Below are 14,398 nucleotides of genomic sequence, written 5' to 3'. Positions count from 1 at the left end.
TGCTGACGTGGCATCCAACAATCGAACAAATGAGAAGATGACATGTGGCGCTTTCAATCTCCACAAATCAATTTCCACCAATTTCTCTCAATCTCCTCAATCACTCACAATCTCAATTGTCGCAACGTCATCGCGACGCGGAGCGGCCGACGTCATCCCCTGAAGGGTCTCTTTCGAGATAAGGGTTTGGAGTCGCCACCAATCATCTACGAGGTGTGATTGGTCACCTAAAAAAAAAACAAGGTCTGCGAAAACAGATTGTTGGTTCGGGAGTCGACTGAGCGTAGGGAAGGTGTTAGCACCCTACGACACCCGTTCGAAAACGGTACCACATTTTGTCAAAAATTATCCTATTATTTTATTTAGTCCAAGAAAAAAAAATATTTTTGTTTTGATCAAAATGTCTCATGTTATATTAATTCACACTTTGTTATAAGATATGAATTAATATGTATGAGTGACACGAAGGCCATTAGAAAAATTAAGCACCTCGAGTAAATTGGAGGGTTCCAATTCCCGTCATCGAAGTTTTTGAAATAATTATTTAGCAAAAAAATTAATTTTAATTTTAAGGAACATCAAGACTTGAACTTATGACATGAGTGTTAACATTAAAACATCACACCAATGTGCCACCACTTTGAGATATAAGTTATGTTCCTTTTCAAAATACATATTTTGTATTTTTGAATTTTGTTTTAAAAAAAAAAGAAAAAAAAACTCTAAATGAAATCTTTTATTTAAAATAATTATTTAGTAAAAATGAGGCATGCAAAGACTCGAACTTGGGTCATGTATATTAAAAAACGACTATCTTACCACTGTGCCAACATCTTAAAATGTAAACATCATATTCTTTTTACACAAACAAAAGTTTTAATTTATTTTTTTAAACTAAAAAAAACTACGAATTTTGTTAAATTAAAACCAAAAAAATATATCTTTTTTTTATTTATTTCGAAATTAACAAAATTATTTAAAAGAAAAAAAAATTTATTTAAAAACAAAGTCAAATTTACTTTAACAAAACTTATTTGCTAAAAAACTGATTTTTTGTTAAGATTTTTTCAAAACCATAACCACCAAACCATTAAAGAGATTTTATTCTAAAATACTCTATTTTTATCTCCTCCTTTCAAATCCTGCAGATTCTTTTTTAATTAAAAAAATAAAACAAAGATAACACAAAAAATATAAACCTTGTAAAAAAAATCATTTTAAATAAAAAGAATCCAAATTTAAACTTTGAATCCAAATTTAAAATAATCCAAATTTTTTTAAACAAGATTTATTTTATAAAACTCACATATTTTAACCAAAATTTTAAAGTAAAATATTTTATTAAAATAAAATTAAGTTTATATTTATTTCATTTAAAAAAACTCTTCTTTATTAGAAAAAGAAAACCTTTTATTTTACAACAAATTTTAAAATATCAAAATCCTTATTCTATTTTCAAAAATTTATTTAAAATTTCTTTTATTTTCAAAAAAATGGTTTCTTATTAAAAATAAAGGTTCTTTCCAACTTATTTACTCACTTAAAGCGTATTACCGGGAGGGAGGTCACCGAAGTGCATGCGTCACCTGAGGTCGTTGGAGTTCGTGATTGGAGGTCCTGTCATTCGCTTGTGTCGTCGGACAATCACCGAAGGATGGTCTCAAGGCAGTAATGGAGGTCGTGAGGTGAACGCCTTCAGTGACTAAGGGAAAAATTGAAAAATAAAAAATAAAAAATTTTCTTTACCCAAATCATTCTTCTGTGTGCTCTCTGTTTTTTTCTCCTCTGTGTGTTGTGTGCCCTTTAAATATACCAAAAAAATAACAGTAACATGCGTGAGTCAAGAAAAATCAGAGAAAAAGAGGGAAGGGAAAGCGTTCGGTTTTGACCAAGGAAAAACGGAGGAAAAACAAAATATTTATTTTTAACCAAAACAGAATCTAAATTTCTTTATTTAAAACAAAATTATATAAATAAAATCAAATCTTTTTATTTCTTTTATTTTAATATTAAATCAAATTCTTTAAAACAAAATCTATTTTTTTAATTTAATTTAAACTTTAGCTTATAACCAATAATAAAGTAATCCTATAGTATTTAATAAAATAAAAATTAAATAATTAAAACTAAAATAAAGCCGGACCAAATACGGTGTCTACATCAATGATTTCTCAATCTCCACCAATTTCTTTTAATCACCATAATTATGTTTTCATTTCATTTCCTTACCTCACATCTTAATCTATACCATTCATCCTTTGTTGCCCTAAATCCAATGGCCAAAATTCATCATAGAAACTCTATTTAAAGCCACCAAATTTCATCATTCTACACACCAACTATCAAAGCAAAATCATTTGTTTTCAAATTCTCCTCCCAACTTTTGCAAAATCTTCATTCTCTCCTACACATAACTTGCTCAATTTTTTTGTGAGAGATTCATTAGAGTGTGGCTTTTTAGCCATTACTTTGGTGCAAAATTTGTGTAATCCACTTTGTTTTTTAATTCTATATTTTCAACTTGGGTTTTGTATTAAGGTGTGGGTACACCTGGTTGTGAGAAAAGTAAATTGGTTGGATCCTGAACCAGTAAAAAGGATTTTGGGTTTTTCTTTAGCCTAGGACAAAAAGAGGGTCGATCGGTTTGGTTCTCACCCGTTAGGAGGGCCACTGCAGTAAAATACCCAAGGAGGAGTCTTGGGGAGTGGAGTAGAAATTTCTGAACCACTATAAAAATTCTCGGTGTCATCACTCTCTTCTCTCCTCTCTTTTAAATTCATTATTTATCTACTTTGAATCTTGGTAGATTGCATATAGGTTTACTTAAATATTTTGTTCAATGTTTCATCTTCTTGTTAATCTTCTTTTATTGATTGCATAATTGTTCATTACCTTAAATTTATTTTTAATTTTCAAAAAGTGGTAAGCAACCCTATTCACCCCTCTCTAGTGTTGTCATTCGATCCTACACCACGCTTGCTATCTTACCCAGCACCTACGCCCGCATGGCCAGCCCTAATGCTTGCCTCGCCTAGTGCCCATGCCACCCACATGCTACCTTGTGTGCGACACATTCATGCACCATGCCTTCGCGAGCGCACGTCCTAGCCTTTTTGCCTTGCTTGCCGCCTACTCCATGTCATTTAAGGAAATTATTTCCTTTATATTTTACTTAAATTAGTTTATTTTTTAAACAAATTTTATTTAAGGAATGGTTTGCTTGCTTGATTAGCAAGTTGGTGTTTTTAGGGAAATATCTTTAAATTATTTTTTATTCTATTTACCTTAAATTTTAGGTTTATTTTATTTTACAAAATTACTGTAAAAGGCCTTTGGTCTTGGCCTATAAATAGATGTCCCCTTCTTGTTTTAGAATAAATTATTTTAAGTTGAATAAAATTTGAAAAGTATTTTCGGTCTCGAACATAGTGAGTATTCTGTTTGCTCTTGGTAATCGACTGTAAAGGTAATCCATCTAACCTTTCCCTTTCGAGTTGAATATGTTAGCTTTACGAGCTTCAATCATATCAAATGTTTTGATGATAACAAATTGTATGTACTTATAGTTTTAGTGTTTCAAAGTGTCCATAGCGTAAAGCTTGAAAAGATAAATCCAACTCATTTTGAATCACTCAAATCAAAGGTCAAACGAATAATTTATAGCCAAAACAAGTTGGAGAAGAAAACTCATATGTGGCAAGTGACGTGGACAGTACAACCAAATAGAAGCCGACATGTGACAAATGACATGGCAATTTGCTAATGTGGCAAGATGAGGTGGTAGATGATGTGGCAGGTGACGTGGCATCTAATAGTCAATTTATGCTATCGTGGCAATGATGTGGCAGTAACTTGACATTAACCATTTTGGTGACGTTATGGGTGACGTGGACGGATTATGTGACGACACGTGGCACATTCAAATAAATCTTTGATTAGTAATTTCCACAATTCTCTCAATTCCACAATCTTCTCTCAATTTCACATCATTTATCAATCTCCACCAATTTCTTCAAATCTCCATAATTCTCTTTATTCAATTTTTCTTATCTTTCCCTCTTAATCTCCACCACTCATCCTTTGTTGTCTTAAATCCAATAGCCAAATTTCATGTACGAAATTCTATTTAAACCACCAAATTCATCCTCCTCAATGCACTAATTATCAGATAAAACATCTTTCTCCTATTCGATTTTTGCTCTCTAAATCTCTAAATTCTCATTCTCTAATATATTAACATTTACTTATTTCTGTTATTGTGAGAGATACATTAGCGTGGGAGCTTAGTCTATATATTTGAGCGATATTATATAATTCACCTTTGTAAGGTACACTATTTGTATTATTTATTTTACTTCATTTGGTTTGGGATTTTGTATTAAGGTGTGGGTGCACCTTGAGATTTTGAGGGTGGTTTGATCATGAACCAGTGAAAAGGATCGTAGTGGTTTGATCTTGAACCAGTAAAAAAATCGTGTTGGTTGGATTCTGAACTAGTAAAAAGGATCGTGGGTTTCTCTTTAGCCTATGACAAAAAGAGGGTCGATCAGTGTGGTTATCACTTACAAGAGAGTCGTTGCAGGAAACTACTTAAGAAGGAGTCTTAGAGAGTGGAGTAGGGATTTTCGAACCACTATAAAAATTCCTAGTGTCATCTCTCTCCCTGCTCTTTAATTTGTGCATCTAAAGTTTATTTTATTTCTGTTATTCTTAATCTTTTTTTATTTTTTAGATCTACAAATTTGTAAGCAATCATATTCACTCGTCTAGTGTTGTCATATTGATCCTACATAATCAAATATACGATTGGATTCAAGTGGCTAAAGGCTCGAGAAGTTTATAAGGTTGGATTGTCGCGTATCACATACCCTTTTTCATCTCTCAATTAATTTAGATATGCTTCATAATGTTCTCATTTTCTATTTCTTTTTCCTGTTTCTCATTTTTTGAGAAACAGACTTGTTTGGTAACCCATCTTGTCTCTTGTTTCTAAATTTTGAAAAATGTTTCCTAAAAAAGGCAAAATTTGTGAAACTAGAAGTAGTTCCGTTTTCGGTTCCCTTTTTTCTTTATTTTTGTGTTTAGGGGGCGTCTTTGATATAAATACCATATATTGTGCTTGAGATAATAAAACAGACGTCTACCCTGTCGGTGTAAGCATAACCCTTGTGTTTCTCATCCGTCCAGTCAAGTTCCATTATCATTCAAATACATTAATTTTTTTATATTTTATTAAACAAAAAATATATTTTCTATTTATTAAATTAAAAATATTTTTAAAATTTACTATTTGTTTAAGCTATTATATTTTCTTAAACAAAAAATATATTTCTTATTTTTTAAATTAAAAATATTTTGAAGATTTATTCTTTATTTAAGCTATTATATTTTCTTACATAAAAAAATTCCTATTTTTTAAATTAAAAATATTTTGAAATTTTTATCCTTTATTAATGCTAATAATTTATACTTTTACATATAATAAATTTATGTTATAAATTATATTTTCTTTAATGAATTATATTCTTCAACTGTATATTACATCTTTTTATATTATGTCTACTCAATTTTATTTCAAACTACAAATAAAAGTAAGTCAAATTGAGTTAAAAGACATATATCTTAGGTCAATAAGTTGTGTGTTCGAATCTCCACCCCACAAGTTGAAAATAAAAATAAGAAACGACTATCAAAAATATTTTTGTTTTTATTACTCTTTTGCATGAACAAAAAATGGAAATGGTTACCAAATATATTCTTATTTATAGTTCTAAAAAATTAGAAACAAGAAACATGAAATGACAAACACATGAAACACGAAATTAGAACCTTACCAAATAGGCCCTTAATATTTTACTTGTCGTTACTTTTTTCTTATCAACATTCGATGAATTCTATATATTTTTAATTTTTTAATTTTTTTTTCTTTTTTCTTTTTTCTTTTGCTCTATTATTCACCAAAAAGTTCACTTAGAATTGAGATAGTATTTAACCAAACTCAGAATTATAAAAGAATAGGACATGCAAAGTGCAAATCAGCAAGTTTAGATAAATAAATATGCGTTATATGGACTGTTGTGCTAAATTAAGATCCAAAACGTGCTATTTTGGAACCATTTAACCTTTGAAACCAAGGGTTATCTAATAAAAAAAAATTAAAAAAAAACGGCCCAAAAGCTTGTTAAATGAATTCTTCCACGGTAATTAACCCTATTTGACTGAAGATTCCAAAGATCTAGCTTCAACATGCGAGGATAATTCAATAGTTGACACACACTCAGAAACTTATAATTTATTCTCATTTTACTCAACAATTTCGACTTTAGATTTAGGGATCTTCCACCCTAGTGAGCTCATTTTGTAATGCACAATGAGGATATCAAGCTAAGACGATCTCAAGTCGACTCTAATTAGTTTTTTCGGTCAGTGACTTGTTTGTGAATAAGTTCTGAAGGACGTCGATCAAGCCACCAACCAAGCCATCGTAGCTAGCCGAGCCGACCAGCCGATCAAAGATTGCTCAGCCTTGTGGCTCAATCGAGCCGATCAGTCAATTGAGGCTAGTCGATCTTTGTGGCATGGTTAAGCCAAGATAACCATCAGCAGCCTAATGGCTAGGTCTAGCCGATCAAGGTTGGTCTACCACAAGGCTAGCCGAGTCGAGCTCACTAGTCAACCTTAGCTGGTCGGCGTTGTGGCATGGTCGAGCCGACCAACTAGTCAGCTATAAAGCCCCGCCAAGGCGAGCTAACCAACTGATCATACTTGTGGCTGGTCGATAGTTGGCTCTACGACCTGCTATGCCAAACCATGGCCGAGCTAATCAAATGATCTGCCAATTGGGCTTTGGTGCTTGGTTCTTGGGTCGGTACGCTTCTTAGGTCTTGACCTCTAAATTGTTGAGTGACCGCTTGATATCTATGCTTCACTTTTCGGAGTTTGATCGTTCTATTTTTATTTTTGGTCTTATTTTACTAATTGCTACAATATTAAAATGTTACATAGTAAAAGTTTGATATTCATTTTGATAGGATTTTTCATAGATTAAATTATTATGAATTTTAAAATATCAAGACACTATATTGTTACAATTTTAAACTACAAAAATTAAGTCGTTACCTATCAAAGTATAGGTACTAAATCGTTACAAAATTTAACCTACAAAGACTAAATTACTAGGGAAATTGCAATGGGTATAAAAAAATTTTCTATATTTAAACAAATGTCATCAACATTTTAAATTTACAAATACAGCAAAAAATGATATTTATTATTTTCGAATTCCAATATTACCCTTTTTTAATTCAGATGTTGCAGGTCTTCTCCCTTCTCTAATTCTGTTGCATGTCTTATCCCTTCTCTAATCGTCGCCTGAGATTCGAACTCTGGCGCCGAAAATCCACGGATCCTATTTAGTTTCGAGAGTTAAAAAAGTCGGAAAAAAAAAAAAAAAAAAAAGGGAAAAACCTTCAAAATCGCCGCCTGAGAGATTCGAAATCTCGCGGGTAAACCCCAAGTACTTAGCAGGCACACGCCTTAACCACTCGGCCAAAGCGACTCTTTGTTTGTTAAAGCATATTTTATTTATATAGTATATTTAAGTTTAATTAAGATTGGTATGAACTAATTTTTGGCATTTTATTTAAATTTTCTCATCTAATCTTAAACAGTTTCAATTTTAATTATTACGAATTTTCTTCGTTCTAAAAAAAATTATTATGTTTCTTTTCCTTGTCAACCAATCAAATCCTTTAAACTTTATAACTATAATTTTGTTTGAGAAATTGGAGCAATGTCTTTATTTATAATACAAGTGTTCATGTCGGTATTATTAACCGTTTTGTTCTTTTGTTAAAATAACTTTTTTCTCTCCGATTTATCTTAAATTCTAACACATTTTGATTTTATTTGTTTTTACAATACTCTTGTTTCTCACTTCTATATTTTGTTGTCAACGTATGGATCTCCAATTTACTTACAGATTTAAGTAGGGTTTGATAATGATTTCTATTTTTTATTTTTTATTTTTTTATTTCTTTTAAATAAAAATATATATGTTTGATAACTGTTTTTTGTTTTTTTCTTTTAAAAAATATAAAACCAAACATGTTTCACAACTATTTTAGTTTTCTATTTTTCAAAAGTTGGAAAATTAAAAAGACAAAGAAAATCTGATATAGAGTAGAGATGACAATGATGTAGAATAGGAGTGAATATGTCCTCTCCCATTTTTGTGTTCATGAAAATTTTTAGTCTTCTGCCTCCACTTCGTTCTTTGGTCAGGAAATCAAGATCCAGGTTAAATAATCCTTATTTGAGGACGGGGATATTAGAAGGAAAAATTATCGGTTTTATATTAATTTTAATTATTTTAGAACTAATAAAAACGTAATAAATGTATATTAATTATTTTTAGAATTATTATTTACCGGTATAAATAATTAGTTTTAAAAAATATTTAATATTTTATTCACAATTTAGTAAATATGTCAATAAAATATATTAAATATTTAAAAAAGTTAATCAGGGACGAGGTCAACACATGTGTTGACTAATAAATTTCGAGACCACAAATTTTCATATACTGATACAAAATTATATGCCATTAAATTGAGACTATAGAGAGTGTCTTTAAATTAAATTAAAAGATATTAAAAATTCAATGAGGCTCAAGTTAGCAAAGGCCCGTTGGGTAAGCCCAAGTCCAAATCAAGCCCATAAAATACTATTAAATAGAGGAGTTCATTGACCATCTAATCCATCCTTCAAAATCGATTAAAATCCCTCCACCATCTGAATATTAAGGAGAAGCCAAAGAAGATCAAGATGAACAACTATCGTAAGGAGTTGCCAGAAGACCGATCATGATCAACATCAAGCCAGAGGCTGATCAAGATCAATAAGCCATTTAAGAGGTCGATCGAGATCAACAAGCTGCTCAAGATCAACAAGCCACCAAGAGGTCGGTTGAGATCAACAAGCAGTCAAGAGGCTGATCGAGATCAACAAGCCAAGAATTCAAGGAAAAGAATCAGAAGATAAATAGATTGTACGAACCCCTAAATATCAATACAAATTGTATTTAATCCACAAAATATAATTTCTCCGAAAATTTTGTGTGAACAACAACATTTACTATTCTTAGAGGGGAGACCCAACCCTACGAGAATTTTGTTCATCTCTAATGTAGAGACATGAAAATATACGCTTATAAAGATGAAAATAAACTTTTGAAAGATAAATTTTAAAGAAAAGAAAACAATTTAAAAAAAGAATTAGTGAAAGAAAAGTTAAATTTAAAAAAAAAAAGACAAAATTTAGAAAAAAGAGTAAATTTGGGAGGATAATATATGTTAAAGAAAAAAAAGAAATTAGAAAGGAAAAAGAAAAATTATAGTGAGAAAAAAAATTAGAGAGGAAAAACACATTCGAAATATACTTTTTAGAAAAAATTAAATAAATACAAAAGAAAATACAAGTTATAGAAAAAGAAAATAGAACTAGAAAATAATATGATAATTTTTAGAGAAAAAATATATTAGAAAAAGAAGGAAAAGTTATAACCAATTAAATTTTAGAGATAGAAAATTCATAAAAATATTAAATTTTTTTAAATTTTTGGAGAGAGAAATAATAACAAATATTTAAAGGTAGTTTGATAAGTATTTATGGTCTGTTTGATAACAATCTGATTTTTGTTTTTTTAGTGTAGAGACGAAAATGATTGGACATTCGTAGTATATAATAATATTAATAAAAAAATAAAGGAAAGCAAATAAAAAACTAAATATTTAGTTCCATCTACAATAATTTTATTTAATTTATTAAATTTTGGTATAATTATTATTTCACAACATTATATAATTTATAACATATTGTATTTTACATGTTTTAATTTAAATTTAGAACTTAGAAATAATATATTTATAAAAGTTTTATTTTTTTAATATAATTTTACATTTCAAAGTTTCAAATTTAAAATATGAAAATAGCTTAAAAATAAAAATATAGTTTTCAAAATTTTCAATATTTTGAATCACATTATCGAGAAGTTGTACTGAAGATTTGATTCTATATTTGTATTTGTAGTATTTTTATAGGTTTGGCGTTATATAAGAGTTTCTAATAAATCCATCATTATTAGAATATCGAAAAAATAGGAGATGTTCTCTGAGTTTTATTTGTCATTTATGTGTTCTAATGATATGTTTTTCTTTTGCATTTTTTTTTATTTGATAAACTTTCCAATGATATGTTAGTGATTGCTATATCGTCATAGATAATAGCACCGTTCAAGTGGACGATAACACAAACGTGAATAGGTGAGAGGTAACCTTTTATATAAATTAAAAGAAAAAACCTTAATTCAAATTCATTTTTTATTTTTAAAGTTTCCTTCTATGTATTTTTATAGTACGCATAAAACATGTTAATTTCTTTTTTTATTTCTCTCTTTCGAGGAATATTCCATGTTCACTCTAAAATATTTGAAGCAAAAACGTTCCCACAAAGCACTCAAAGTTGAAAACAAAATCATATCAATCCAAAACATGACTTTCGAAATAGTACTTGCTATTGAAAATTTTTATAATAATACCGCCCTCCTCCCATTCACATTTTGATACATCATTAAGTAATTACTTTGTTCATAACTCCGTCCAAAAGTAGCTCGTAAGTAGACTGCAGTACACTAAAAATTCAAATTTTGCCTCATCATTCAGCTTGATAACATGAGGGGAAACTTGGGGGTTATGGAGAATAAAAATTTGGCTATCAAATATACTAGACTTTTTTCACTAATAAAAATATATGGTTACTAATGTCAAAATTGGTCCCTGCAAAAAGCACTCCAAAATTGCAATTAATGGCTAAACGTTGGTGTCAAACAATTCTCCAGACGTTTGATTCAATTTAGAAAGTTCCTAACACCACTTTTAATAATTTTAATTTAAAGAGAGAAAAAACCAGCAGTAGACTCATTTCTTCTTTCCAGCCTTGGCAGCGTCTGAGGCCTTTGTCTGGTAAAACAAGGGGAAATTGAAGCCATATTATTAAATATTTTGTTGTATTCAAATTCGGAAACTCAAACAAGAAAGAGAATGATGATTTTCAACTCACTTTCTTTACTCCACGAATCTTCTTGGCTCTGTTCTTCCTCTCCTTCATTTGCTTCCTCGATTTTTCTACTTTAGTGTCGAGTCCATTCTGTCACCAAGATGTACACTTGATTTCAGAAAATAACCCAACTCATAGAACAGAAATGAGAAAACTATATTGAAAAGGACTTGTTTACAAAAAACGCATGAAGAGCATCGTGAAACAGCAAATTAAAGTCGTGTATAACTCGAATTATGCACATCTTACAAATACAGAAACACCTTCCCACACCATCTTTTTTTTATTCTATCAAGTGAAACTTAAATGCTTATCTTCTTATAAACACTACTTCCAGCGACGTGTTTCTTTACTTTGTAATATACTTTTTAAAAACATTTCCAAAATCTAAGCTAAATTTGAAAAGCTAAAAAATAAGTAGCATTAAAAACTTTGTTTTTGTTTGTGTTCGTGACTTGTGAGAATAGTAAAAAACATAGTAAATAAATTAAGAGACCTCTAAAAGCAAAATCATTATCAAACAGACCTTATAACGGTTTCCCCGATCAATTTTGTTTAGTTTCTATAGTATCAAATCCATTTTACAACAGCACTGGTCAGAATCAATCAAATACAGCCTCTAAAGAAAGGAAACCAAAGGGAAAAGAGATGAATGTATCAATTTCAGACTTCAGAGATCAAACATGGATGATTGATCAACAATAGGATTCCTTCCCTTTCGTACAAAATCAATTCAAAACATAATAAAGACAGGAAACAAATCATAAGATGGAAAGATTAATAAGTATGAGAAATTACCCTGATGAGTCTGTACTTAGGCTCGTACTTTTTGGCACTTTCAACAGAATCATAAATCAAACCGAATCCAGTTGATTTTCCACCTCCAAAATGTGTACGGAACTTGAATACAAAAATCGCATTTGCATCCTTCACGTCATATATTCTTCCAAGCTTTTCCTTCAGCTCTGCCTTCGTATCAAAAAGACAAAAAATGAAATCAAATGAGTAGACAATTTAGCATGTAAACGGTCAAAACAAATGCTTTGATAATTAGACTTGAAACACATCAACCATTAAGCTAAACAATATATTCGTTATTCGGCCCAATAATGTTAAAGAAATATAAAAAATCCAAATACAAACTGTGACAATTTGGGTGAAACATGTTTGCAGTTTCAAATATTACATATTCACTCAAGTTTCAAGTGACCTCAAACGTACAAAAGAATAAGGAAACAAACACAATTGCTGGACGTATTCATTGTGAATTTCTTTTCTTGGTCTGTTTCCAGAGCAAGTTGTGAAGGGACTTCTTCCGTAGGCTTCTTTTTAAACTTTTCAAAGGCCTTGGGTTTGAAAGATTTGCAATCTTTCTAAAGCTTCGTTTATTTTCTTTCTTCTCCGTTATTCTCTTTTGAACATTTGTTGTTCTTTGATAATTAGACTTGAAACACATCAACCATTAAGCTAAACAATATATTCGTTATTCGGCCCAATAATGTTAAAGAAATATAAAAAATCCAAATACAAACTGTGACAATTTGGGTGAAACATGTTTGCAGTTTCAAATATTACATATTCACTCAAGTTTCAAGTGACCTCAAACGTACAAAAGAATAAGGAAACAAACACAATTGCTGGACGTATTCATTGTGAATTTCTTTTCTTGGTCTGTTTCCAGAGCAAGTTGTGAAGGGACTTCTTCCGTAGGCTTCTTTTTAAACTTTTCAAAGGCCTTGGGTTTGAAAGATTTGCAATCTTTCTAAAGCTTCGTTTATTTTCTTTCTTCTCCGTTTTTCTCTTTTGAACATTTGTTGTTCTTTTCATTATATCAATGAGGACGTTGTATCTTGTTCCAAAAATAAAAATAAAAATGCACAAACTGCAAGTAAGCGAGCAGAAGCAGAATAACCGCCGAAACTAAAATAAATTTACCTTGGAGACGTTCGGCCTTCCTGGGTGAAGAACATCAATGATCTGCATCAAAAAGAATAAAAATAAAACCAGTAAGAACTGAAGCCTAAAAGAAGCAAGTATTGAGCTCCATTATCATGGTGTCGAGGCATCAAGAAAATTCCCAGAATGTTACAAGAGAACAAAATTTCAAAATAACACCAATGTAGCAAGTTCAAAAAACATGTATAAAGTGAAGAAGCCTAAAAGAAAAGGTCAAAATTCACAGAGCACATAAACTCCAGTCAGTGAGTTATAGCAGAATGATATCAGATGAAATTGGGGTAAAACCAAAACCAACATTATAAAAAAGGAAAAAAAAAAAAAAGATCAGACTACACGATGCATTATTCAGCACACAGACACAGATAGCAAGAAATACTCCATCAAATTTAAAAGTCGTTGAGTCTTATACTTCAAACAGGGAGAGAACAAATCTTAGTTAAATTCAATCCGAGGTTGAAACTAATCCCAAAAACAATTTAAGGAATCTAGACCATTGTTTGGTTGCTGAGAAAATGAAGAAAGAAAATAAGAGGAAAAACTCACGAACTGCTTCCTAGAGAGAAGCCTGTTAGTCATGAACTTTCTGGTCCGAATGGTGACTGCCTTGTCCGCCATTGTTGGTGAGGAACAGGATGAAGGGAAGTGAAGAGGAGCGAGAACGGCAGCAACACCAACAGAGTTCTGGAAGAAGAGAGGGATTGATACAAACCCTAGAATATATGTATTGTAGGGATGGGTTATACTTTTGGGCTTCATCAAAAGCCCATCTTTCAAATCAATTTCGTTTTTCTTTTTTTCTTACATTTGATTTTCTTATCTTTCTACCATTTTAGTTTGTTATCTTTTTTATTTATTTATTATTAATACAACAAATTAGGATATGAGATTTGTGATGGGACGTGAATCTTGGAGCAGGAACAGATCTTTGTTCATCAATTTTTTAGAAAATAAAATCAAACATCTAATAACGAAAGTACAGGGAAAGAACTTTTCTTTTACCTTTGAAAAACTCTTCTTCAATGATTCAATCTCCCGAACAACACCAAATGGTCTTCCGTGTTATCCTCTGGGTACCGAGATCGGGCTTGTGAGAGCAATTCGTTTGGAATGAGAGGGAGTGATCAAAGTGAGAGCTTGAGAGAGATGCTGGGAATCCCTTTTCTGTGTTGTAGAACATACTGCAAAAAGTCAAAAAAGAATATGACGTGACTCCCACCTCATAAGTAACTTTCCACTCCTCTGCATTTTTGCAGGGGAGTGTTTTATTATTAATATAATAATATTATAAAATAATATTATTAATTAATAATAGTTAATATATATA

At 30.6% G+C, this 14,398-nt stretch overlaps 1 protein-coding gene and 1 non-coding gene across 2 annotated transcripts; both read right to left on the bottom strand.

The window, feature by feature from the left end:
- Window positions 1-7,476: 7,476 nt before the first annotated feature.
- Window positions 7,477-7,558, bottom strand: TRNAS-GCU (transfer RNA serine (anticodon GCU)). The gene has a single exon. It is a non-coding gene; the product is annotated as a tRNA-Ser (tRNA).
- Window positions 7,559-10,828: 3,270 nt separating this feature from the next.
- On the bottom strand, window positions 10,829-13,778 carry LOC111021019 (small ribosomal subunit protein eS24z). Its single transcript, XM_022297847.2, has 5 exons — window positions 13,618-13,778; window positions 13,051-13,092; window positions 11,914-12,084; window positions 11,119-11,205; window positions 10,829-11,018 (listed from the first exon to the last, which is right to left on the bottom strand). Exons 1-5 carry the CDS (start codon window positions 13,687-13,689, stop codon window positions 10,977-10,979), a joined length of 414 nt encoding a protein of 137 aa, XP_022153539.1. The 5' UTR covers window positions 13,690-13,778; the 3' UTR covers window positions 10,829-10,976.
- Window positions 13,779-14,398: the final 620 nt, after the last annotated feature.

The sequence above is a fragment of the Momordica charantia genome (genome assembly GCF_013281855.1).
Source record: "Momordica charantia cultivar OHB3-1 chromosome 6 unlocalized genomic scaffold, Mcharantia_2.0 BLBB01000006.1, whole genome shotgun sequence".
Classification (NCBI taxonomy): domain Eukaryota; kingdom Viridiplantae; phylum Streptophyta; class Magnoliopsida; order Cucurbitales; family Cucurbitaceae; genus Momordica; species Momordica charantia.
Note: the sequence above shows the minus strand (reverse complement) of the source record. Positions and strands in the feature narration are given on the sequence as shown.

Coding starts and splice junctions, on each gene's coding strand:
- LOC111021019 (XM_022297847.2), bottom strand. CDS start 13,689: ATGGCGGACAAGGCAGTCACCATTCGGACCAGAAAGTTCATGACTAAC. Junction 13,093..13,617: donor TTCTCTCTAGGAAGCAGTTC/GTGAGTTTTTCC, acceptor TTTTTGATGCAG/ATCATTGATGTTCTTCACCC. Junction 11,206..11,913: donor CTAAGTACAGACTCATCAGG/GTAATTTCTCAT, acceptor TCTTGGTGACAG/AATGGACTCGACACTAAAGT.